Genomic DNA, 27523 nt, shown 5'->3' on the forward strand with positions numbered 1-27523 from the left:
TCAAAATAAATATACATAAGGATGGGCTTTGTGAGAATTGCCATTTTCATTTTATGAACGGAAAAGAGGTACCGGCATATTAAAAAAAATCTGGAAGATTGGGTTCGACTTTACACAAAATCAATTAATGGATAAGGAACAGAAGGGGGAATGGGCAATAAAAATCAAAAACATGAATAGATAAGGAGCTCGGGTATGTTTGTGAAAATATTCGAACAAAATGAGTAAATATACATGTACTGTAGGTGTCGCTTATCATATCTCACAGATGGAATGCGCAACACTTACCGATACGCAGACAGCGTTGTGCATTATGTGCCTTTTGGCTTTCTGTAGTAAAGAAGGTGAACCACTCAGGATACCTCCCCGGAAGTAGGAGAGGAATGTTTCCAGAGCCACAACTTCCACGCTGAGATTGCCTTTATTTTACACATTTGTTTACGGCATTTTAATAGATGGAAGGAGGGACGCGATTAGAAAATGCGAACCCGTTGATCTTCCAGCGATCCGGGGAGAGACAACTCACCACAGAAGAGGAGGATGAGGAGTTTGCTGACCCGATAGACGACAGAGAGATTTTCGATATCCTTGTTTGTTTTTATTTGTTGCGATGCTGTGCAGAGCTACATGCAGCAGAATGTCGTTCTTCACAGTTATGTAGAACTTTCAAGAGTGCACAAGTTATATATATATATATATATATATATATATATATATATATATATATATATATATAAGTAATAATGTTCGTCTAATCCATATGCCGTGTAAATGAAGAGAATAGCAGTGCACAGTAGCCGCACACTAGACGGTGGTAAATTAAAATACTATGATAATTATATATTATATACAGTGATATGTTATCGATATAATTCAGAGGCTCTGTTGCAAAACGTTCTCCTTGACTTGTTACATTTGATCAGGACGATTAACGATCCAGAACATCCACTGTCACTGGAAGAATTAAACGTTGTTGAACAAGTGCGAGTTCGGGTAAGTGTTTTTGTATTTTCTTTGTAACTTTTAAACGTGTTCTGAACTAGCTGTGGAGTACACCGCAATACTACTGAAATGTCAGTACTGTTTTTGCAGTTTAAACTTTTGCTCTGGCAGGTGTTATAGGCTTTTATCCTCATTCCACCCTAATAATTCTCACCCCAGTATTCAGTCCAGAGTGGGTAAACATCATTAGCCCAGGCCAAATCTCACTCCAAAAAGCCTTCGATGCAAAAACATGGTTATTTTTATTTATACATCAGATAAGATGTTTTGGTTCATGCTGATACTTGTGCAACTGTCAATACAAAGCAGGCAAGACTGGATGGTGTTTCTGACTGTGTCCCTTGTTGCGGCTTGCGAGAACGCCATTAAAACCGACACCGTCATGAGCTCCGTTACTAAAAAAACAAGATGCACGACTTGCTTTGGAATAATGTTATTTATCTTATTGCATGTCCTTGCAAATATATATGCAAAACTAATCGTCAGCCTCCGAGACGCATCAGTGAACATAAAAGTGCAATCCGAAGATGTAACCCCAGGCATCCCTAGGCCATAGCAAGACATATCCAAGTTGCTAATCATAAATTCTTGGCCTTGAGTTTTTGTGCTATCGAAAGAACATCACAGGTCTGTAGGGGTGATAATCTTGAGCAAAGATAAGGATTTTGAATTTGGGTGGGGGGTTTTATTCATTAGCCTCTTGCGAGGTACCCCGGCAGATTTATAAAATCCCAGACCAGGTTTATATCAAGTAGATTACTTTAAGAGTATAGAAAACATTGACGAAGTTTACAGCAAAGAAAATTTGAAATGGAATATAAAGACAGTTGACAATGCAACCTATAACCTAGTAGAACTATTCTCTCAACCAAGTAGATAGAAAAGATCATGGTTGCAAAATTTGAACTTAAAAAAAATAATAATAATAAAAATGTGTTTGTTTTTTTCACTAGGTGAGTGATGATGACAGCACAGTGTCAGTGGAGTTCACGCCCACAATCCCTCACTGCAGCATGGCCACCCTGATTGGGTTATCTATTAAAGTAAAGCTGCTTCGATCTTTACCTGAGAGGTTCAAGGTGGGTGTGTTTTTAAAAATAAACAAATAATATCAGACCTCTTTCCAAATAAGTATCCTGAACAAATAAATGTCCCATTTTCAAATATGCCTAATATTTTATTGAATAAGCAGTCTCACAAGTGATGGTGTACCCCAAAATATTATCCGTGCATTTCTAAAAGTCCACTGCTTCCTGGTTGAGAATAATGTATACAACATATACATAACTTGATTACAAGTTTATCAGCTGATTTAACATGGTGAATGCATATACAGAGAGATTCAGTGGCATGGTTAATAATATTTATTTTCATTATTGTTATCGCTAGTAATTTGTTTGACTTTTATATAGATTGATGTGCACATTACTCCTGGTGCCCATGCCTCTGAACAAGCAGGTAAGTATTTTTTTTTTTTTTTTTGGACATTTGCTAGAGGATGGGGCAATCCCAATAAATAAATATGAGCCTCACATTTCTCGACATGGTTAGCCTGCAATATATGGTTTCTTTGGTTTCCCCAAGTATTTGCTAACCAATTTAAGTCAGTGCCTGCCCTGCTTGTAAAAAGTACATTTTGTACAGTAAATGTTTATAGTAAAAATGAAATACTGGATTTAATGCAGTGGTTCCTTTTCTTTCAGTTAACAAACAGCTGGGGGATAAAGAAAGAGTGGCGGCGGCTTTGGAGAACTCCCACCTGCTGGAAGTTGTGAACCAGTGTTTGTCATCCAGAACTTAACCAGATTCAACTATACCAGACCCTAAAGCAAATTGTCCAACGCGACCGCAGTGCAAGCTATATCAGTTTCAAAACCAAAGTAAACAAAGCAAAGCTGAAACACTGGATACATTTCATATATCCACTACAAACTCTTGTGCATGCATTTTGATTTAAAAACAAAAATGTCAAAAAGTTTGAATTAAGTATTTATATTAACTAATGTTTTATCCTTTTTTTATTATAAGGGAACAAATAAGTACATTGTAAAGATGGTTCTTTATTAGGTTAACTGTAGGAGGTAAATAAAACTGTTTAAATCTCTATCACTGGGTACTGCTTTCAATCACACTTCATTTGTTAACATTCTCTATGAGGTAAGATAGTGTTAAATACAGCTGTGAAAGGGTTTATGAAAGAAAGGTAGTGTTAAATACAGCTGTGAAAGGGTTTATGAAAGGTAGTGTTAAATACAGCTGTGAAAGGGTTTATGAAAGGTAATGTTAAATACAGCTGTGAAAGGGTTTATGAAAGGTAGTGTTAAATACAGCTGTGAAAGGGTTTATGAAAGGTAGTGTTAAATACAGCTGTGAAAGGGTTTATGAAAGGTAGTGTTAAATACAGCTGTGAAAGGGTTTATGAAAGGTAGTGTTAAATACAGCTATGAAAGGGTTTATGAAAGGTAGTGTTAAATATAGCTGTGAAAGGGTTTATGAATACCAAGCAAGCTTTACAGGACGCATGAGTTTTGTGAAGAGGGTCCTCGATTTCTGTATCCGTTACATTAATCTGTTCTGAGTTGCTAGTATAAGAATAGAACAATAATACACTTGAAGTAAATGTGGAATGGAATGACAGGAACTCTGAAAAGTATTTCTCAAGAGAATATATTATTGTATAATAATAGATACAGAAACATATTCTTTATTAAAATTTTATAAGAAGTTTTGAAAGAGCTTTCCTATTTGGCTTTGGAGAGATGTGAAGGCTCTGTTCATGGAGTGTGGAAGCAGCATTGCGGTGTGTCACTAGGGCTGTCTAGTAAAGCTTGCAGTAAAAGGGCAAGCTCAAAATGCTATGCAATGGGAGTATTTTTCCATTTCCTGTAGCTGAATGGTCTCGTGTTCTGGAGAGTATTGTTACTCCTCTGCTGTGACGTGTTGTCTCAGAGAGACGTCATGTCTTCCAGGTGCTGTGTGTCTGTGTGGAGGATCAGGAGAGTCCATCCAAACTCCTCTCAACAATGCCTGTCCTGCGCTACAGCTCATCTGAGTGTGGAAAGGCTGTCCCATGTCCTGAGTCATTGAACGAAGAGAAATGGGTAGAAAATATCACCTCATCAATTGCACTACTACATATCTTGATTCTACTTGTGGTCCTCTTGTACAAAAAACGTTTCTTACTGAGCAAGACTTTTTTTGTTGACAGTTATCTCTTTATTCTTACTTTTTACACAATGCTTTTGCGAAGTATGTCTGATACAACATTGCTGTGTCGGAGTTATCTTATGTTGAATACATCTGAATGCGCCCACCACTTTTAAAGACACCCTGACCTTTTGATAGATCTGATCTTTATAAAGTGTTCTGTCCTGACAAATGTGACCATAACACAGATAATTTAATAATTGTTTCATTTTTTTGTCAAGGAACTTAAGCTGATGGCAAATCATTTTTTATGTAACAGGTAAAACAAACCGGTAATGGTAGAGGTAGGAAGCAACTAAAGTGTATACAGGCACTTCTAAATAAACATACTGATAGTCATTTCAAAAGTTGTATTATTTTAGTTTTCATTTTAGAAGAAACAGGAGCTAAATCTTTCCCAATGTAAAATGGACTTCTGCTAGCTGGCAGGGCAGTATAGGCTTGTAAGTGACCTTCTTTTAAAGTATAGTACATCACTGAAGCTGTTTGTAATCCAATGAGTAGCAATAGCAGGTTAAAGAGTTTGATTCCTGCCTTTCTCTGCATGGAGCAGAGTGGCGCAGCGGTAGCGTGCTGGGCCCATAACCCAGAGGTTGATGGATTGAAACCATCCTCTGCTAAACTCTTTTTGGATCAAATATTTAATTTACAGAGCATTTACAGTATGTGGTATGATGGTCTTTTCCTTTGCATAGCCAAAAACAAATGTTCTGTATATGCCTGTTATGAAAATATTTCCATATCAAATTTAAAATAAAATAATAATAATAAAAAAAACATTAACTACTGGGCCAACTCAGAAACAAATTGTGCTGTAGTTAATAAAACCTTTACATTTTCCAGCATGCACCTGCTCTGTCAGTTGGATGCTGCTTTGGTTTGGCCAGGTATTGCACCAGCTATGCCTCACAACATGTTATAAGAACAACCTTCCCAGCACCCCCTCCTGGATTATACAGGTAATGCACCTGCACACACACATCAAAGGTCGTTGTTCCAATCATATCCTTGTTTTTTGCATTCAGCCAAATACATCTCTGGTTCTAAAGCCACACGAGGACTCTCAAACAAAAAGGCACCAGGATGTGATGATTGAAACAGAAAATGATATGGGGATAAAGGGATTCGAAACAAGAATACATGAGCTGAGATAACTGATATCTTTACCAAGCTGCTCTTTAACTACAAGTATAAATCGGTCTGTTTGAAAAAACACATTTTGTAGCTAATCTTCTATAATAATAATAATAATAATAATAATAATAATAATAATAATAATAATAATTTAAATGTATGAAATTAGATCAAACATTTTCATTTTAGTAATAAGCAATACTCTGGTAATGAAGCTATTTTTTGCAGGATTAGAGCACTTCACACTAATATTCAGCAGGTGGCAGTATTGTCTTAGAAACGGTACTAAATATGCAACAAGAACAGGCTTCCCTTTATCATTGCCCAAAGCAGCAGGTACCCGAGTGATCCAAGTGGAGCGCTGTCTTTTCTACAGTATGGAATTCTTTTCCGAAACTCATTTGGAGAAGGCAAAGAGACTTCTCTCTTTTTAACGGGTGTAACACATTTATATCAGAAGAGATCACATGTGATGTCGTCCTATTCTTAAATTACCTAAAATCAATACTAAAGAGTAAATAGCCTCAAATTGCGATTACCTAGGTTATTTTTTATTTTTACTATTCCTCTACCTTTTTTGTGATGTTTGAAATCATTCTAAGTGGCTCTTATTGCAATTGTCCAGATATTGTGCCTGTGGTGTTTTGACTATGAGAGTACCGATATTATTTTCCTCTTAGAGCAATGCTATTCCCAGTTTACTGCACCAGCTCGTGTGTGTGCCAGGCACCCCACACAGTCTGCTGCCAGTGCCAGGATGGGTTTGGATTGAGAGTGTTCCAGGGTGCCCACGATGGTTTGAATCGCCAGGGCGCATGCTGAAGCAGATTGATTGTCAGGGATATTTTGAGACAGAACCACACAAAAAGAGGAAAAGGGTCATTCAATTTCTGCTGAGCCATCATGCACTGAAATACAAGAAGCAGCCTCTCAACCTGCTGAAGTGTATTTCAGAAATGATGAAATCAGAATGAATCACGTCAACACTTTTCTTTCGAAACTGCACAACATGTAAGATTTAACAACTTATTTTGTTAGCTACAATCAATTTAAACATGGAAGGAATTACATATCTGAACAAAGAAGCCTGACAATTATCATTAGTCTGGAAACAGTACTTCCTTTTAGAAAGTAAGTTGTGGCTAGTTTGACCTGGGTCTGGTTCACTGACCCCTTTTAAGCAGACAGGTCTTTAAAGCCTCAGAATGCATCCTTATTATTGATCAACAAAATGATATCTTGCTATTTCTGTTAGAAACAACAGATTCCCCCCCCCCTCCCCCCTTATCGATTTTATAACAACAAAGCCACTTCCATGGTTTCTTTGCATGAATAATTCACCAGAGATTGAGAGGCTGGAACAGGACACCTTACCAATGTATTCCCTTTTTGTACAATGACAGGCAGTTTTGTATTGCAAGAAAAAAAAAAAATGTTGCAGTTTCTAAAAATAGGAAACTATTTCTAGGCAGCGTTACTCTTAACAAATCAACATCAATAACTGTGGCTAGGATTTGATTTCAGTTGCACAGAATAAAATGCAAAACACCACTAATTTCCATATGACCTCCCAACATGAAAAACATTCCATCATTTTTTTTTATTTTATTTTTTTTATGGGACTGGTTCTATGAAAGGTCTCAGGACTGAATTCAGATCGAAGGTGCAAGCATGGCTGGCTAAAATATTACTTCTGGTATTCAAATAGTCACATCACTTAGAAATAAGAGCAGTCTAGAATTAATTAGCAGGCTAATCTACTACCATTCAACTCCACAACTACAATACAAAATATATTCAATGTGTCCACATATGAGCAAAGTAAATTTCAGTTCACTACTGCAGATTTCAATTTGCTACAAGGCTTCTCAGTGGCTGAGGATGAGGGGGTTTGGGATAAAGGGGAGGTGGAGAGACTCAGCATTGTCATGGGCATTTAAATGTAAATGTGCTCCAGCCTGCACTGAAAACGAGAGGAGGCACAGCGCAGGAAGGGCTGAAAGTTGTGCCAGCGCACACCCCCGGACTCTGCCATCGCCCGCTGCCGGGTTACGCTGTTGAAGGTGAAGGTCGCTATGGCGATGCCAGCGAGCAGGCGCATCTCGGGCCGGAGGGAGTACAGCAGTCGTAGGACATGCCCGTAGCTGAAGTCTGGGTGACTGTCAAGCAGATCTGCGGTTTCACTGTTGCCTGGCATTGCAAAGAAGGGGTATAAATCAGCACTCTTTAAACTTGTGGAGCACAATGGAAAAGATCTGCCAGGCCTGGGATTCATGAAGGACAACGTGTGTGTGAGCAGGGAATTCTACGGTCTTACACAAAGACCTCTTGTTAAAGATTTTATGGTTTAAGGACTGAAGTTCATAAAGTTTAAACTAACTGTAACCTTTACAGTTGCTGTCTGTTTCTTTTCTTTAAATTCTTGTTTTCAACGGCCCCTGGAGATTTGGCTGTGTGTAGTCTGTTAACACTTCTAAGAGATTCATTGTTGAATAAGGGAGAAAAATGTCACTTCATTAGAATTACAGAGAAACTAGCCCATACCATTTCTTCTTTGCTTTGCTCCTGTGACCCTTTTGTTTCTGAGATAAGATTGGTTGTCAGATCATGATTTTAAACCAAAAATTAAACTAGATGTTGACACTGAACAACTTGCCTTTTTGATCTCTCTTTCATTTCCCAGTTATATTCTGTTTTCCCCCAGGAATGTTGCTTTACTAAATAAGACCAGTGCACACACTCATAAGGGTTTTAAAAGATTATGCACTGAAAATAAACATATATATGGATTTACCCATATGCAAGTCCAAAGGTCTACAGGATATAATTATATTACTGTATAAAAGTTTGGAGAAGTGCATAAGGCACCAATGGAAAAGAACGGGAACATCAAATAAAAATGGCTTTAAAAAGTCCTAAATTGAAGGCCTGCAACACAAAGTTAGTTACCATATATAGATTTCCATTTATGTAATACAGTAGAAAGTACAGGAAGTTTTCAACTTTTACATTTGTGAGAGTTCATAGCAATTATCAACGATTCCCAGGATCTTTTCTGCTGAGGGACTGGAGTTATTTTCATCGTGAAATATTTAAGCTTAGATTTTTACAAGGGAGGTTAACAGCGATGTGCACACAAGCAGACCGAGTGCCATAGATACAGCCACAGGAACCTGGAGGAGGAGAAACTGAAACATGTTGGCACATGCATGCAAACAAAGTCACTGACAGACTGTCCATCGTGAGTGTTGACTGTTGAGGTTCTACAGTATTAGCTAAGCGTGCTCTCAAGGCTAACCAGTAAACATGAAATAATGCAACCAGATACTGTACCAGTGAAACACCCTAAATTAAAATGCAGCTGTAAAGGTCACTTGTGTAAAATTGAAAAGACTCCTCTGCAGTGCTGCAAGCTGAATACAAATAGAACCATACATTGTATTTATGGGAAGGTTAAGTTGCTCCCAAAGAATCACTCACTTTGTGAGGGGGGTGGAGAGCAGAGACTATTGTTTTGGTCAATAGCAACCGAGCCAGGCCCAGAGGTGTAAATCAGTCCTGAGCTTCTTTAACTGAAGAGCAGACATTATTTAAGGGATTGTGCCTGTGTGACAAGGCTTTACAGCTATGCCAGACAAACAGACCACACTAATGACCATTTGCTTTTTTAGCATAAACCCCACTAGTACATCACTTATAGAAAAGCTTCTCAAAATACTTTACATTCAACTTATGCAAATGCAACAACCCATGCAGAATCAGCCTCCTTCCGTCCTATGGAAATCAACTTCTTTTATACATTTTTGTGTGCTTGCTCCAATCCTGAAATCAACTGTGCAAGGTTTCAGCACAGTTACTATTATTATTTATTTCTTAGCAGACACCCTTACCCAGGGCGACTTACAATTGTTACAAGATACCACATTTTTATTTTTACATACAATTACCCATTTATACAGTTGGGTTTTTACTGGAGCAATCTAGGTAAAGTACCTTGCTCAAGGGTACAGCAGCAGTGTCCCCCCACCTGGGATTGAACCCACAACCCTCCAGTCAAGAGTCCAAAGTCCTAACCACTACTCCACACTGCTGCTATGACACCAGTTTTGAATGTTATCAAGAACACACATTGACATTACTTCTTAATGTTACCCGTATGATAAGCATGCCCCTTTGTATTGACCTGTTATATTGTAGCCTGCCCTTGTTGCCATAAGAACGAAGCTGGTGATAGCCTGCACCTGTATTGGATCACAACTATTTGCTCTGGGCTATTTTACAGCCACTGTGTTTAAATATACAGTATAGTGGAGAGCAAACACACATGGGGCCCCGATAGAATAAACCTTCTGAACAGAACTGAATATAACAAATCACACTCACGGTCATCTGTCCTCGGCTCTGTCTTCTGTGTTACAAAACTATCCATTCCATTAACAGGTTACAAGCGCCTGCTGTCGCTGCCGTGTGAAGTTCTCTTTAACAGAAACCCCAGCGTTAAGCCGCCTGCTGGTTAAAAGGTGTAGCAGCTATGACCAATTGCATTTCTCAACACAGGTAGGGACTGGGCAGAACACACGCAGATGCAGAACAATGCAGCAATTGATTCACATCTTGGACCAACCGATCACTTTACTTCACGTGGGATAAATTGGATATTGGAAAAAACAATTAGTGTGCTTGTAATTGCATTTGCAATGATCTATAATGTTTCTATTGATAACAGAAAATAATAATATTAATAATAATAACTAGTTCATGTAATATAGAATACGGTGTATTGTGCTTATTTAAAAACAAACAGGAGCTAGATTACCATCTAATACTAATTAATGGGATTCTTGCTGACAAGCCTTGTCTGTAGTTGTTACTTGTAGCCAGCAGATGGCGACATTGCACAAAGATTCTGTTGATTGTCTGTATACATTGCACTTGGGAAGTCCATATGGTCTTTCCTACTACGCAGATATGTCAGAACGGCAGGTACATCTCCCACAATACCCTCAGTCTGCGGATATAGACTTTAACAGTTATTTTTTGTTAACTGGTTGCCTGAGGCACATGCATCAAGTATTCCTGACGATTCATCAGATAAATACTAATAATAATAAATAACACGGGTCAAGTCAAACCCAACCGCAGCGTGAGTGCAATCAAAGGGAGCACGAAATAACAGCAGGGTGGATGTAAATTTGCGAGAACGCTAAACAAACACATTTGATGTTCTTGGGTAGAGGACACCGCCAGGAATAAAATGGCTAGGGACATTTGAATATTTCTTTGTCCAGTATTCAGAATTAACAAACTTTGCCATATACGACATCTGGAATACATAATATTGGGATTATATTTCACTCAAATAATTCGCAGTCTCCAGTTTTTTAAAAAAAAATTATATGAATTTCACTTAGAGAACAAACAAAAAAAAGAATTAAAAATGTGTAGGGGAAATCTCCTGCAGACTCTATCGCAGTTGTATTAGGCGATAACTGTAATAATATCCCATTTATATTGAACCACCGCACGCAGATAACTGAATCAAAATCAGGATACTAGTTGAGAACAACGACATAATTTGGACATCCGGTTTAATTGCATTGTAGTTTAACTTATTTTTCTTGGGGTTAGCCTGTATTCAAAACAGTGACTCTTGCTGTGAAAGGCGAGAAGCATTGGTGGATTTGCACGCTAAAATACTTTTTTGATGCAGAGCCAACATTTTCCTTAGGCTTAACGGCTAAAAGCATCCGAGATACGACATGTAGTTTCCTGTCTGTTATTCCCCATCACCGGGACAGTCCTAAATGTAAAGCCTTTCCAAAACAGTTCCTGTCTAGTGTAAGGAAGTGGTACACCGTCAGAATGTCGTATGCGTTCCAAAACTTAACCCGTTTAATGTCAGAAAGTTGTTGTCTAATGTCTATAATCCGGCCCTGGCCAGATTTCAATAGGCGCTTCCCTGCTTTCTTAGCAGAAGTTATTTAGGCAAGCGCATCGCATACCTGTAAATAACACTATACTGGTGTAGGGCCAGAACGTACCACGTTTTAACGCCTGTAAACAACACGACAACTGTAGTAATAATTTCATAAAAGAGGGTCACGATTTAAAAAAAAAAAAAAACTTCTTGTGTAGTTGAGGTTTGACAGATTTTTTTAATACAAGTGATATAAACTCCATATACAAGTGGGGCTTATAAATATATGAATACAACACCTAACAAAGAAAAATAATGTAATTGTATGAAAAAATAATGTGATATCTTGTAACAATTGTAAGTCGCCATGGATAAGGGCGTCTGCTAAGAAAAAAATCATAATAAAAAAATAATAAAGGGTTAAACAATGCCATATAATCACTACATTCACGATTTAAATTCAGGATTGTTACGGGTTTTACTCAATATGTCATTCTGAGCCATGACTGCTCAAGTGGGTTCTGCTTTTGTAGAGCACGCGGTTGAATGAACCATGAGAGCGCATCATTACTCAGTCAATGAGCGAACCAGGATGTGGGTCCAGTAGGAGATGTGTGGTAAATGAGACTACCTCCACTTTGGTCGAGCTCTATTTTTGAAGCGCATCTCATTGAGAAAGGCAGTGAAATTCTATCTACGCTGACTCAGTCCCAACGCGCTTGTTATTAAGACAGATATGATTCTCCCAGGCAAACCCTGCCTGGAGCTGACGTCACGCTGCTGACTGAAAGATAAATAGGGGCTCAGGGCAACACTTGGACTAAACTGAAACCGACAGCCGATGACAGCACATCTCTGCTCTCTGCACAGAATACATATAACGGGACCTACAGCATCGATTTCTTTATTGAAAGGGACACAAAAAAGGATACATCCTAGAAAGAAAATCCAAGGATTTATTTCTGAAATGTAGGTTTTTCATCGAGAATTTCATCTGCTTTTGCTGTATTTTACAGGCAGTTTTGATTCAAATGAACTATTTTAAAAAGTTGTATTATTATAGACTGATATTTTGTTATAGACCGACGTGGTGCATTTTTGAAACTGCGAAGTTGTTGTGCATGCACGTTCAATAACTTGTGTATTATTGAGCTTGCTAAAACAAAGTCATTCAGATGTATCGCTTACTGCAAATAACTTCTGTATAATGCAGTATTTTGGAAACAGTGATGTAAATATAGTTTTATTACAGTAACACGTTTAACAGTAAACGTGTGTAAGGGGACCGTTTACATGGGGTTAGTACATTATTAAGTATTGGTTTGTGTAAATAATATTAAAAATACTTTTTTAAAAAGAGATATGCAGACATAATGATTTGAACTACATGATGGTATCGTTATCATGTCCCTCATAGACTTTCATTTCAGTTGCATTAAATCTGGAATAAGGCTGTGCAAGGGACAGGCATGCTAAAATGTACTTTTTTTATATTCTTCATTTTTTATAGTACCAGAAAAAGGATGACTCTGAATAAAGGTGACAGGCTGCGGAATCTGGACAAGAGGCGGAGCAGCATGCCGTTCCCAATGAACCAGCATATGCACAGGAGAAGCATGCCGGTAGACGAGCGGGAACTGAAGTCCGCGATGCCCACGCTGCAGCTGGGAGAGCTGTCCAACCTGGTCCGGTGTACCTCATACAGCCCCGGCGAGCAGCACAGAGACAGCTGGGTCTCCGACTCATCAGATTCGGTCATCTCCTCCGGCAGTGACACCGAGGGACAAGTCTACAAAGTGGTGCTTTTAGGCGAGCAAGCAGTGGGCAAGTCCAGCCTGGCTCGGATATTCGGTGGGATCGAAGACACCCACGATTGTGAAGAAGCAGGTGAGAGACAGACCTTAATCTGGCTTTGTTTTTAAATCTCCATGCTCTAGTCAGTCTAGTGGACACTAGTTTTTTGCGCGTTATTTCTGGAATAATAGCATATAACCCACCACTGTGTATGATAACAACAAAAAAGTCAGTGACGAAAAGTTTGGAAATTGACTTGTAAACATGTTGCATAACGGAATACACCGGTATACATACGTCAGCAAATACAGAGTACTTTTAATAAAGCACTGGACTATTTGCAAAATGTTATCAGTTTGTCTAAATAAACTTTTTTGAGACCATGATATGCCACACTAATACAATACTTAAATAAACATTTCATGTGTTTTTATCTAAACCTAGGAAGGTAGCAAGGTGATAAGAGACCTGCTTAGTTTATATTTAGCCCCATCCCCTCAGGTTAGATAATGCTATTTATAGCACAGCAGCAAAGATAAGGAATGGAAAAATAAACGCATGCAGTTACCTTGCATGCAACAGAGCCCCCTTTAAGATTAGGGCTGGTGCTGTCTTCTCTGAAGGTGTTATCAGCTCTTGTGCAGATGCAGGCTGCTTAATGATCTTCTATAACTGATACATTAGCTCATTCTAATTCAAGTTCCTCCACTGACAGCATCCCTATCTGTCTTTCTTTACCTTCAGGAAACACATACGACAGATCAGTCATTGTTGATGATGAGGAAGCTTCCATTGTTTTATATGATATATGGGAACAGGTAAGATTCTGTCAATAAATGGTGTCATTTAGACTGGCTGATGCTGTTTGCAACCACCATCTGATAAAACATATCCAGATTCCTCTAACTCCAAAAATCGAATCACTACACTGTCTCAAATGATTATTGGTTGGTTCACACAGTATAAAATACAATATACACCTACACAGTGTTGGTAGCAACTAGTAGTGGCAGTAGTGGTAGTAGTACTACTGCTATAGAGAAAATATTTATTTTAATATTATACAGTCGTTTTTAAACCTGTACTTGTCCTACTGAAAACTAAAGAAAAAGGTCCCAAGAACATTGTGAAATCAAAGTGTGAGGGGATGTGAGGAATACAGTATCATGCTGTATAATAATGACCACACTTCCTAATCACTTCCTTTTCATTCTTTGCAGGACAACAGCCGCTGGCTGCAGGACCAGTGTATGAAGATGGGCGACGCGTACATCATTGTGTATTCCGTGACAGACAAGGCCAGCTTCGAGAAGGCTTCGGAGTTGAGGATCCAGCTGCGGAGAGCCCGGCAGTCCGAGGATATCCCCATCATCCTTGTGGGAAACAAGAGCGACCTGGTGCGCTCGCGAGAGGTCTCTGTGGAAGGTGAGCGCTGCAGCCCTCGCCAGCTTCTACTGTAGCAGCCCTCTGCATACAGGGAGAGAGGCAGGACAGCTTAGTGCTAACATGAGTCTATAACATATACAAGTGTGGGAGCCTTATGTATACAAGTGCAGGAGCTGGACGAATATTAAAATGCAGAGGCGCCAGTGCAGAAATGGTCTCTAATATACTGTGAATGAAAGAATGCAAATCTTCCTCCCTTACTTCTGTCTCTCTCCGTCTCTTACTGAGGGGGTCTCAGAAGGCTTATTTAAGTTTGTATCCACCAGTCAACACTTTTTGAAAAACTTTAGTATGCCACAGTTCTGCAATATATTGAGTCACACAATACCAGGATCATTCCTACCATCTCTTTGTGATGTTGCTTGGGATTAGGATACTGCTTGAACTGGCCACTGCTTTAGATGTGCTCCATGTGGGTTTAAAGAAATGCACACAGACAAGAACCTCTAACTGGAAAGTGCAGTTTTGCAGTGACAGCATTTGACCACTGGGGGCACTATGTCCTAATCCAATTGTAATGGTAAACACAATGTTAAAGGAGAATACATATCAGCCCTAATAATCCTATTTGTAGCATTCCCAAACTCTAACAGTGATTAGTAAGCCTGCAACACCTTGGGGAGAATGTGGGTGTTAATGAATGAGAGGGTATGAATGAGTGAAGATCGTGTCACTGATCGCTAGTGTTCTCTTTTCAGAGGGGAGGGCGTGCGCGGTGGTTTTCGACTGCAAGTTCATCGAGACGTCGGCGTCTCTTCACCACAACGTGCAGGCCCTGTTTGAGGGTATCGTGAGGCAGATCCGCCTGAGGAAAGACAGCAAGGAGGACAACGCACGACGTATGGCCAACAACAAGCGACGGGAGAGCATCGGCAAGAAGGCCAAACGCTTCCTGGGTCGGCTAGTGGCCAAAAAAAACAAGAAAATGGCCTTCAAACAGAAGTCTAAATCCTGCCATGACCTCTCTGTGCTCTGAGGTCCCTACTCAAACTGCACCAGACCGGATGCTGTGCGATACAGGCTTGGAGCTTTGTCAATAACCAGAGGACTGATATTGCTGTATTATTCTGAAATAATAATACAAACAAACAAAAAAAAACTGACAGGCAACTAGTGTTCTGCATGAAGCTTACTGAATTTTATTTTCATAACATTTTCTTTACTCTCTGCCTTAAAAGTACAGCTTATGAACCCTAACTCTGTATATAGATGTACATACCAGCAAGGCATGTCCGTACGATCGGTGTTTGCTAAGGCTGTGCCTTGTTTAAAGAAATATCAAATGTTTATTGCCCTTTATAAAGTCAATGTATGGTCACCCAGAAGCTGAGATGGGGTGGCTGTGAAGCAGATAGCAAACTCTGTTGTATCACATTGACATGCTTGCTAAAAGGACAAATTAGGAGTTTTTTTTACAGGCACTATGTTGACAATTTCATCATTAACCAGTCCTTTAAGAGTGCAATTCAGTGCGCAGGTTCGTACTTGTATTATTGAGGGTATTGGGGTGGCTTGGGAGGAAGGGGGGGGGGGGGGGGGGGGGGGGGGCAGGTTATTACTACCTGAAAGTTGATCTTTTGATTATTTTATTTAGATGTTAAAACTCCACGTAGGAAATAAGAAAAAAAAGCAATAACTAAATATAGCTATTGTGGATTTAATATTGTTTTAATGAGGTTGATTTGCACTTCCGTTTAATATTATTCAATTTAAAGTTGGTTACATGTTTACATAAATATTTTATAATAAAGTTTGATCTTGCAATCTGAGTCTTTGTAGTTGTCTCAATTACAGCAGGTCTAGTTCACGCTATCACTGCTGTTCACCCTGGTGGAAGTATACAGAACACACTCACCTAGATTTACTTCCGCTGGGCATCCATTGTTAAGAAAAAAATCTATGAATCTCATACAGGGGTTTGACAAAAATGACCTGCCATAACAGTGTCAATAGGGTGTAAGCCCCACATGGTATCCAGGATTCTTTAAGGATATGCCTGTTCCTCAGTGATTACTGCCTCCTTTAGGGAAGTTGGAGGGAAATCCGAAACCTGCTCTATAGAATGGCCTATGAAGAATCATCCCCTTTTATTTCTTGTGAAACATTGCCACTTGGGAACATATGTAAGAAAAAAAGAAATAAAAATAAAGATAGAAAGATTGGTAACTTACAGTGGAACACTGAAGTTTAGACACTTGGCAGGTATTTCTTATTACTTATGAAATGATTGCTTCAGTATACCATGAAAAAAGGTAGGACAATGTAGTAAAGCATTATTAAAACATTGAAAGCATGGTGAAGCACAGAAAGCAAGGTTTAAATCCCAGACTACTATTACAGGGCAGCAGTGTGGAGTAGTGGAGCAGCAGTGTGGAGTAGTGGAGTAGCAGTGTGTAGTAGTGGATAAGCAGTGTGGAGTAGTGGAGCAGCAGTGTGGAATAGTGGAGTAGCAGTGTGGAGTAGCTACTCTCTTGACCGGAGGGTTGTTGGTTCAATCCCAGGTGGGGGGACACTGCTGCTGTACCCTTGAGCAAGGTACTTTACCTAGATTGCTCCAGTAAAAACCCAACTATATAAATGGGTAATTGTATGTAAAAATAATAATGTGATATCTTGTAACAATTGTGCCTGCTAAGAAATAAATAATAATAATAATAATAAAGCAATGTAAAAACTATGATGATATGGTAAACTGCAAACATAGACAACTTTGGACCATCTAGTCTTTATTGCTATCAAATCTTAATTATTAAATTCACAAATTAAACCACTGACCACCCTGTATTTATGTACTTACTCATTGTATTATAGCTGTTAAATATGTAGTGAAATGGCTCCCCCAGACCGGTCTTAGAGTATAAACATGAGTAAGTTTTCAACATAAATATTTGTCATTTAAACACATTGACACTGCACTAACCGTTGGAAGTGGCAGCATTTACACAAAGTCAAGTAGTCTAACCTTGAATACATGTTTTGTAATCACAGGGCAAAACAAATCACAGAGTCTGTTGTATAAAACAACCAGTTTCCACAACTGCATGGACATTAAAATGTGACTGGATCAAGCCATACTACACAACACAAAACACTTAAAGGTAGGAACCTTTTCTAATTCTGATGCGTCTAACAGAGAGAGAGAGAGAGAGAGAGAGAGAGAGAGAGAGAGAGAGAGAGAGAGAGAGAGAGAGAGAGAGAGAGAGAGAGAGAGAGAACATCTCAACCCGGACTTAAACACGATAAGACTTATGTGTGATTTATGATGAAAGATACTAGAGAAAATAATGTTATTGCAATCCAGTATTCACTGCCAAACGTTTCAAAACTCCTATCAATATTTGATGAAAACCTCTATGGTGCATTCATGAACTATTACCACAGGCTTCTATAAAACTAAACCACCTGTTGTTTAACTTTTGTGTCCTTTTAAACTTAATTATGTTCAGCATGCTTTAAACTTCCAGACTCTGTTGGCGATTAGTGCCTATTTTAATTACAAAGTCAATAATTAACCGTGCAAGTCAGAAAAGTGTTTCGCACATACGAGTTCTGCCTTACATTTTACTATTCTACCACCCCACAGAAGAACTACAGACACCCAAAGAACAGGTAAGAACATACTGTTTGTGTTTGAAGTGCAAAATAAATGAATGAGCAAGGGCTTAAACCTGTATTATATGATCTATATTTAGTTAGAAATGTACCATTGTTGTTTTCTAAACCTTCTGGATGTGAAACCTTCTGGATAATACCAATTCAGCAGAAATGGACAACCACACATGTTATTGAAAAAGGTTATGTTAGCAGCTTTTTGGATAATATGACTTCACATACTGTACCTGAATATGAATATAAAGTACTGTTAATTCTGAACGACTTGCCTCTTCAATGTCAAATCACCCGTACTATTCACTTTGACTTCAGTGTTAGGCTATATGTTTTACTCCTAGATCTGCTATACTGATTTTTTTTTAATATGCTTTATGTTTAATCATAAATTAGTAGAAAATAAATTGTTTAATAAAATGAGATGTTTTCCTTTCCTATCTTTTGACAGAAGCTAAACCACTTGCTGTGACCTTGTAAACCCCTCTATTCTCCCTTTACCACTGTTATTTAATAGTCGGATAAGTGCAAAAGACCACACCCTCACCAACGTTCACTTGTATCACAGATTCTCTCAAGGTCACAGTAATAATGGCTGAAGCTTAAGGCAGGGGAATGACATGGATAAGGTTTAAATGGAAAATTTAAGGGACTGTGATTCAAATCGTAAAAGAGCCCATTGTCTGATTAACGTCTACACATTAAAAAGGTTATATTCTCATAAATTAAGGCTTGCTGTCTTAGAAGCCTTTACAAGAGGTTCCTTTGTTTTAAGGTGGTTGTGTATCAATAAAATGATCCTTTAGTTCATAATTAAATTTTTTACATGCTATCCAGTTGCATCAAAATGTTTCTTTTTGCGTCTTATGTCTGTAGTTAAAAATTGGGAAGAATAGAAATAGAAAGCCCTTATGAAATCAGTGGTAAAATGCAGGCTTATGTCTTTCAAGCCAATTTGATATTGCTGGTTGGCGAGAGGGGTTTGTGTGTGTGTGTGTGTGTGTGTGTGTGTGTGTGTGTGTAAACATGCCTCAATGATGCATTGAAAGGTCATAGTATCTGACCTTAAAAGTTTACCTTTGTAAAATTGCACAGTAATGTTGTAGATAATGATGCCTTTATTATGGCTACAATCTGAATGGACCATACCTCACCATACTTCTTTGTGACACATGCTTGCCATTGCTTTACCATGCTTTCACTTCACTACACTTTTCTGTGCTTTTACCATATAAACCACAATGAAGGTTAATGCAAACAAACTGAATTGTAAATGCAGTAATGGAGTTGTCTAAGTTCTGGTCAGTGTGGTGGATAATGTTGTTGTGACACAGGCTGTATTATTGGTGCAGGCTGTGGTATGCTTGCAAAGTGACAGAGTTCTGCACTGTAAGTCTGACCTTGAGCCCATTCACTTTTATAGCAAAGCGATGTTCACTATCTTTGATTCAATTCAATAGATTTATAATAGCAGGCATAAAAATAACCTAGATATAAAAAAAAGTTTATGTCAGTGTATGTCAGTGTATGCTCATTCTCATTCATTTGTCTTACATCTCTACTGCTGACTGTATTAAACACTCTATACCACATTAATAGGTTTGCAGCATGTTTTATACTTTGCATTGGTAGAGTATGTGCTGTACTGGATTTTATAATAATGGGTGTTGTAAAGGTTGAAAGCGAAAATGTCCTTAGAGATGCAGTAATAGTTATCATTATTTATATATAAATAAAGTAGAGAATGCTTTTTTGGTTAATACCTATCTATGAACTATATACACTGCTGTGCAAAAAGTCTTAGACATGTTGCATTTTTATACTCTGATGCATTATGAGCATCAGCAATTTACTCAAAGCCTCCACTAGTGTATTCTACTATTATAACAACCTTGAGAAGGAAAAACACTGAGTGAAATAGCTCACATAACTTGATTTTCAAGGTGTGGTATCCAAAGCATAATCAACAAGTACAGAGAAACAGCATCTGTAATTGACAAACCCAGGAAGGCCCAAAAAGCTGTTTAACAAGGATGAGCAATACTTGAAGATAATATCCTTAAGGAATATAAATAAGACAAGCGTTGAATTGACAACAGAACTGGCAGAAGGCACAGGTGTTGTTGTCCATCTTTCAACAGTCCAAAGCACCTTTGACCATTGTTCCATAGTCCAATTTCTGTGTTCTTGTGCATGTTTTAGCCTTTTAGTCTTGTTCCCCTTTCTTAACAAAGGTACTGTTGATTTGATGGACAACGACACCTGTGCCTTCTGCCAGTTCTGTTGTCAATTCAATTCAAACACTAGTGGAGGCTTTGAGTAAATTGTTGCTGCTCATAATGCATCAGAGTAGAAAAATGCAACATGTCTAAAACATTTGCACAGCAGTGTATATATATATATATATATATATATATATATATATATATATATATATATATATATTGTTTATAGGGATAATCTCATTCAAACACATTTCATGGAAAATATTTCACAACTGGATTTATAGTATGTTTATTTTTATATATACATTTGTGAACTAAAGAAGAAATTGGCAAAACCTGAAGAGACTTGCCAAGACTGTACATATTTTTAGAAAAGATGAAGACAAATCACAGTGTTCCACTTCGGAAACTGTGTCTAAAATCGCCTTTTCTGAGTTTAATGACCAGCCAGTTTCTCAGGGAGAAAGTACAGCTTCCTTGAATAACAGTCAGCGAAGCAAAAATAACATTCCAAAGACAGAATTTCAATGCGTCCGCGTGCATCACGGTTAGCGCAGGTTACACATTACAGCAAAGCAAAGGAAAGGTCAAAGATTGTTGTAGCATGAGCCTGGTGTGGTGGAGTGATATAGTAGCGTGTGTGCACGGAACTGGCTGTGTGCCACACAGTGTCAACCCATCATGCTTCAATTTTAAAAAGTCAATAGGGGCTTGTGCTATTGGCAGATTCTATATCAGATAGGTTCTGTCTAGAGTATAAAAAATACTTCAAAAGATGCCCTGCTGTGATATATCATAACTTCCTGGTTTAACCCCAATGCCCCCCCCCCCCCCCCCCCCCACTTGGATAATAATGTGTTAAGAAGAAATTGCGGCTTTATCGCTGTCCCTTCAAGAGGCAATTAATTAGCTATATCTGGTGGCCAGGTGTAGAAATTGAACTGTTTCATTTTAAAGAGACTGTCAATGTTTCTCTTAAGGTAAAGGTCAAATCAGTTTTCTGAATTGCACACCACTAAAGTACAGCTTTGGGTTAATCTCAGTTCTTACAAATATGAGCTGAACTATATTGGTGTCTTTCTCTATACAATGGACTGGTATATAAAACATACATGCTTTCACCATACCATGCTTTATCACACCTGCCCAAATACCTTAAATTACTTTACAGTGTATTTAGTATTTTCACTACGGTATACCAGAGTATATCATTAATATGACACAGTTCATCTTCTTAAGGAAGAAATAACTAATAGTTTCTCTTTAAGTGCAGGTCCTGCTGAAGAATGTGTCCTACATCACCTGCAAAGGGGCTCGCTTTCCTAAATGTAAGTGATTCCCCCCACCCTCAAGAAAGATACAAGTTGATAGGTAGATGCATCAGTAGTATCAGATGTACATGTACTTGGGGATTGACTGTTCAATTGTAAATGTTTCTTCATTGTTTTTCTTTTAGTTGTGGGTGGAGGCTTGTTCTTATCTGAACAATGCTGGAATGCTGAAAGGGATTTATATTGGAAATTTGCAACCTTTGCCCTGGTTTAGAACCTTGACCTCAGTGTTTAAATAACTGGCCTACTTTAAGCGGGTCTCATTCTTGGAACCAGTCTAGAAAAAGCTCAGCTCAAAACTACATATTTGTTCACATCAGTGTAGCAATGACTTAATTATGGTCCTCTTCTCTTAAACTAGGGCCTCTTAAGGGAGATTCAAACTCCTTGTTATTATACAAATGAGGTCAAATGTACGCAGCACTGAAACTCTTATAGTTGCTACTGCCTAAGTCCTAATCAAAGAAACCAGAGTCTATTCAATTCCCCTAAACAGTGACTGCAAATACAGGATTCTGATCCGTCAAAGAACCAGGGTTTGTAAAATGCCAAGGTTGGTACATATTTTAATATTTACCGTGGAAGAATCCATTCTCCATAGAATTGCAATCTACCCAGTCTCATATATAGACTGGTTTGTCTTATGATGGTGCTTTACATTTAACCAATGGTAGATTATCAAATCAAGATAGAATCATTCAAGATATAAGTCATTCCATGTAACCTTTACTCTCATGACTATTACATGTAGATGAAGCGCATTAGGAAAGATTTTAATTATGAATATAGTTATTTAAGATGGATGGCCTTTGAACTTACTCTCTGCTCCACCATCACTTAGGACCAGGTGAGATGTGGGTGCCACCCTTATGCAGCTTAAGCATTAAAAAACTTTGACTACACAATATTATTTAAGTAGAGTGAAAATGGTTTACTGAATGATAGGATTTATTTTAAAATTCTGGAAAGTACACATTTAAGAATCAAACTTTTTTGTCGACATGTCTATGCTTCTATCTCTTTGAGGAAAACTTTTATAACAACAAACACACTTAACACACTCTCAGCAGTTTGCCTTTGTAATAAGTATAATGTAATTGTGTATTAGTAACCTTGAGGTAACAGCGGTCAAGCAGGGCAGCTTTTTACCATAAAAAACCGAAGGGAACTATCCTGGTAAATAAGACCCTTGCACCTCCTGATTTTAGGAACTACCAAAACTTCAGTATCGACTGATCTGAAGGCGCGACTCGAGCATAAGGTACCAATGGTTCCTGTAAATATAAGGGCCCAGTACCATGGGGGGCCTTATGAGTAGTAAGCAGAATGTGTTTAATGTTCCTCAAATGATAAAATGAGGCCTTTATAACAGAGCCACTGTGGGTATCCAAACAAGTTTTATATAAACAAAGATAACATGCACCTATCCCAGAACAAAGAGTTACACAAGGAAATCCTAACTCCCCTAACCCAAAGTCTACCTTTCCCCAACAGTTCCTGCTCTTATTGGCAGTGGGGACTTGTGAGGTGCTGAAGTCAGAAGTTCCAGAGAACTATGGAGGAAACTTCCCTTTTTATATCGTAAAGGTACGTTCAACACAACTCTTCTTCTCTTATGCATTGAACTATAAGAGGCTTTATCGTGAATCTGCTGTTGAGGCATTAAACATGTCATTTGTTTAGTGTCCAGCAGGTGGTGTAGGCGTATATGCATGTTAATGGAATGTCATGTCCAGCAGGTGGGGGCCTATAGAAGTGAAAAGACACCAGGTCTGCTCAGAGAGCTGTGGTGCCTGAAATAATAAAAACAAAAAGAACAAGGGTTAGTGGCCAAAAAGCTGTTCTCCTCCACTACCATTATCTTTTGTTTAATTTTAGCATAAGCTTTTGTTTATAAACTGCTTTCTAGAAAATAGAAAGAACTGTCATAATAAATGCATTTCTCCTGGTGTTAAATACATTAAAAAAGTCTGACATTGATGTAAGTATAAAGGCAAGTTTTCAGAGAGGAAAATATTGTCTAGAAAGAAGGCATTTAGAACAATAACTTCTTGTTATTTCTTTTACCACTTTAAGGGGGACATGTATCAAGATCGACCGACGCAGTGCTAAATTGGTGGAGTGTAAAGTAGCCCTCTGCCGCAGCGCAAATTTCACCCCATCCCGAATGTATTAACTGGGCCAAAATTAATGTGGCATGGTATAAGCTGCCACATTTAAATGCTTAAATGTGCTGCACCGGTGCTCAAAATGGGCTACCGGTAGCACAGATTAACAGACTAATCTGAAAAATAGCGCCTCCCCTCCAAATGGGCTACCTCAATTGAACAATAGGACTTGGAGAGGCAGAAATGACAATTCAAAATGGGCTAACCTGTGTTTTGAATAGAATGTACAGGTTAAAACCCACAAAAGCCTGGGTAGCTCATCTGGAGAGGCAGAGATGACCTGTGTTGACTAAGTGTCTTGACTTTATATTACATTATTATTATACGACGGATACAACCAAATATACATAATGAAAAGGATAACTTAATGAATACAAACAATTGTACTTGAAATAACGGGTATCGAGCTATAATTGAATCCTAAGGGAGATCAAGGGTAATGCAGACCCTAAATACTCTCCCTTCTTCTCAGCGCTCTCCCTCTGTTCCTGGGTTGTTCAGTTAGGAGCCTGCACTCTCTATCATAAGAAATACGTTATGACTACTGCCATTATGCTTTTTCCTATCAGCTGCTTTCTGACTTTTTCTTTGTACCCAAATAAGACCAATTTGAAATCGGACTTATTTGCAGACCGGCCGGCGCAGCTGTTCTGCCGCTTCATGAATCTAATTTTAATATCACAGACTTCATTTACAAATGAGCCCCACCTACAATTTGCCCATGCATAGAAGTAAGGCTTGACACACCTTAAAGTGCATGGCTAATGAGCTGCAGAGCTCATTTTGGCAGTGCTAACACGGCCTTAACTTGGCAAAAGTGTAATGATACATACGGGGCAATTTTAAGGCCGGCGTAAACTCGGTGCTATGGCCTTAATGTCGTCACAAACGCTTGATACATGTCCCCCTACATGTTCTATTTCTGTCAGTAAATTTCCCTTCTGTCAGTAAATTTCCCTTTATACTTGCTTCAGAGTAGGACTGGTAGTGTAAGACAGGGCAGTAACTTCCAGAAGACCACCATGTTTTGTAAAGGCTGGCTGATGAACTGTGAATTGAGGTGTAGAAACGATAAGTGAATAAAAACATTGTCCCGTCTTGAACAAACAGTGTGTCGGCTGCCATAAATATTGTGTTTACATGCAGTGATTCATTAGATCAATACGTCATTGATAGTGGCACACATTGCCAGGGCATGCACATTACACTCTCTATAAGAAGCTTATTTGGTAACAAACCACTTGTGTCAGCGCTAGAAAGCAAAGGGTGCTTATAGCAGGCCGCTGTGAAAGCAATGTAAAGTGTACTAAAGCATAGTTGAAAGCCTGGTAAAAAAGCAGAATTGTAATATAACCAAGGATGGTAAAGCAAAGGATTGCTTGGTGCAAGGTCACTTGTGCAAACGTGTGCTTCACATTCCTTTATTATGCATCACTTGCTGAAATGTGTGTCTACTCAACATTAGGGGTATTTTTTTCTTTCTTTATTAGTATTTACTCTTTAGGTTTAGAAAGGAAAAATATATAATTTTGCACACTGAGATCTTGAACTATTACTATATTAGTTGTTTCTTGTGTGATTCTAGTTTTGTAAAATTAACAGGGTTTTTTTCGCCTTTCGACAAATAGGGGACTGGAGTAAATGCTTTCAAATGGTTTACGTCAGGGTTTATGATTGTTTGATTTTCCTGATTGTATCATTAAATTGGCCTCAATCGATCGTTCTCTCTCTCACACACACATACACTGGTGTAGTTATTTCCATTCACATTTGAACCTCTATCCTTCTATTACAGAATGTGGTACACAACCAGCGACTAAAACCCTAAAGCCAGTGTTTTAGTTTGAAATGTCTCATTAAACCAGGATGTATTTCTTGGCAAACATCAGCAGTACATACAGTATTTTTCCTAACAGAAGAATGCAAACAGGCTCCAAGGTTACTATCTTACAAAAGGTTTTCAAGGGGAGTTGAGAGCCATTACAATACATCAAGCTAATGAGCTCTGCTCTAAGCATCGACACAGTACTGATTACACCCTCCCTCCTTGACTTCTAGTTATAGAAAAATAAAACAGAAATGTTCTCATAAAAACGAAGGAGCACCTTTCAAAGTGACTTCCTCATTCCATTCAAGTCCTGTGCCAATTTGACCGTTCAACTCTGTTGACTCCAACATGTCTCGAGCTAGATGTAGGTGGGGCTAGCAGAGTTGAAAGGTCAGCTTATCACATTGTTCAAATGGGAAGAGGAATTCAGTTCAGTGCATGCAATTAGGATCTCCAGGCAGACTCAGTAATAGTTAGGTAAAGACAGAGATAGAGAAAATGAATACTAACTCTGAAGCACCAGAACCCAGGTCCACTCAGTTTAGCAATGTTCCATTTTGTTAGACAGAAAATAAAAATAACTTACCACAACTAGGTACCTGAACTTGGGACTTTTGTTTACATTTCTTAACTTTCGAAAAATAAGTCGCCTTCTTTCAAATCACCATCTTTCAACTCAAAACTCTGTTTTGTTTACCATTTCTGTACAGCACCAAGGTCATATTCATTTTGACAAAATATTAATTGAAAGACACAATGCTTGGATAAAGTTAATATTAATATTTACACCTCTAAAACACAGACCCCTATTAATATCCATGCTACCTTATGACTCACATCGTAATTACCATTAAACATTCAATTCACCTTTCAGGTGACTCTGATGATGTTGGATAAGCAGAAAAAACAAAAGCATTAGAGTGTAGCAAGCATTGCCTTTAGTGCTAGGATGGAGGCCTAAGCACTGGTACATTCCATGCTTTAAACTGAACAAGTAAAAATAGATGTACTAGATAATGAATTGTGACCCCAACCCTACAGTTTTGTTTTTGTTTTGCTTCATTTTTTAAAGTAACTGTAAACACTATGAATCAATATGCCAACCTTGTTTACCAATTTACCCTTGTCTCTGCTGAACACTGATTTAAAATCTGAAATCTACTGTATTGGCCAGCTTACATTCTTATTGCTACTGAAGCTACGGTTATATTAAGCCATGTGTAAAAATAGTTTTTTCTGCTTTTGACTACTGTATCATGCAAATGATATACATTTTTCTTTAGTGCTTCTATAATGATATGGAAATATGGAGCTATTGAAAGAGCGAGTGAGATTATTATTTGAGATACTCCTACGCCTAGACACCCTGCGGCACAGCAAGCAGTTAGTGCCTGCTGACCGGGAGAACATTTTGTCGGCATTTAAATTTGAAATTGTAATCATGCCACAGTTGAATGGGATGTACAAATGAGTAACAGGATTGCAAAAACACAGCTCCAGAAGTTCAAGATCAGCTCTTTACATTTGTATTATATGTGGTGTAATGTATCTGAGGTTTGAGGTAAAACGGCGTTGTGACGCATCTTTGTTTTCATTAAATGATGTTGTTTCTAAACACGCAAGTGGTTGTTCACATTTTAATTAGTTTTAAATGAAGGTTGGTCAGTTTTTTAAGAAGTCAGCACAGGGTTGTTACACAACATATACTGTATATAACTGCACTGTGGTACTGTAGCTGCTGTTGCAACTACTGGGAGTAGCAGTGGTTGTCAAAACAGAAATCTCAATTGATTTTGGTTGTTTTTAGGGCAATTACCAGAAAGAAAATGTTCTAAAGTTAAACACGAAACCACATCATTATTGTG

At 38.3% G+C, this 27523-nt stretch overlaps 3 protein-coding genes across 5 annotated transcripts in view; all 3 read left to right on the forward strand.

The window, feature by feature from the left end:
• Positions 1 to 327: 327 nt before the first annotated feature.
• Positions 328 to 3106, forward strand: LOC117425886 (cytosolic iron-sulfur assembly component 2B-like). The gene is made up of 5 exons (XM_034043176.3): positions 328 to 582; positions 914 to 993; positions 1956 to 2081; positions 2415 to 2460; positions 2706 to 3106. The coding sequence occupies exons 1-5, from the start codon at positions 456 to 458 to the stop codon at positions 2801 to 2803; spliced, it is 477 nt and encodes a 158-aa protein (XP_033899067.2). The 5' UTR covers positions 328 to 455; the 3' UTR covers positions 2804 to 3106.
• An 8960-nt stretch (positions 3107 to 12066) lies between these two features.
• On the forward strand, positions 12067 to 16036 carry LOC117425921 (GTP-binding protein RAD). The gene is made up of 5 exons (XM_034043239.3): positions 12067 to 12229; positions 12771 to 13147; positions 13799 to 13872; positions 14275 to 14479; positions 15199 to 16036. The coding sequence occupies exons 1-5, from the start codon at positions 12102 to 12104 to the stop codon at positions 15474 to 15476; spliced, it is 1062 nt and encodes a 353-aa protein (XP_033899130.2). The 5' UTR covers positions 12067 to 12101; the 3' UTR covers positions 15477 to 16036.
• A 1425-nt stretch (positions 16037 to 17461) lies between these two features.
• The window catches only part of LOC117425151 (cadherin-16), a 41948-nt gene continuing 31886 nt past the window's right edge, over positions 17462 to 27523 (forward strand). Inside the window, exons 1-4 of one of the 3 annotated variants that reach the window (XM_058993749.1) lie at positions 17462 to 17598; positions 18084 to 18109; positions 21605 to 21659; positions 23157 to 23249. In XM_058993749.1, coding sequence (XP_058849732.1) covers positions 21618 to 21659; positions 23157 to 23249 — 135 coding nt within the window. In that variant the 5' untranslated portion in view covers positions 17462 to 17598; positions 18084 to 18109; positions 21605 to 21617. Of the gene's footprint in view, positions 17599 to 18083; positions 18110 to 21599; positions 21660 to 23156; positions 23250 to 27523 lie in introns of all 3 variants that reach the window. The other 2 variants (XM_058993750.1, XM_058993751.1) reach the window with 2 other exon arrangements.

Source organism: Acipenser ruthenus, chromosome 20 (assembly GCF_902713425.1).
Source record: "Acipenser ruthenus chromosome 20, fAciRut3.2 maternal haplotype, whole genome shotgun sequence".
Lineage (NCBI taxonomy): Eukaryota > Metazoa > Chordata > Actinopteri > Acipenseriformes > Acipenseridae > Acipenser > Acipenser ruthenus.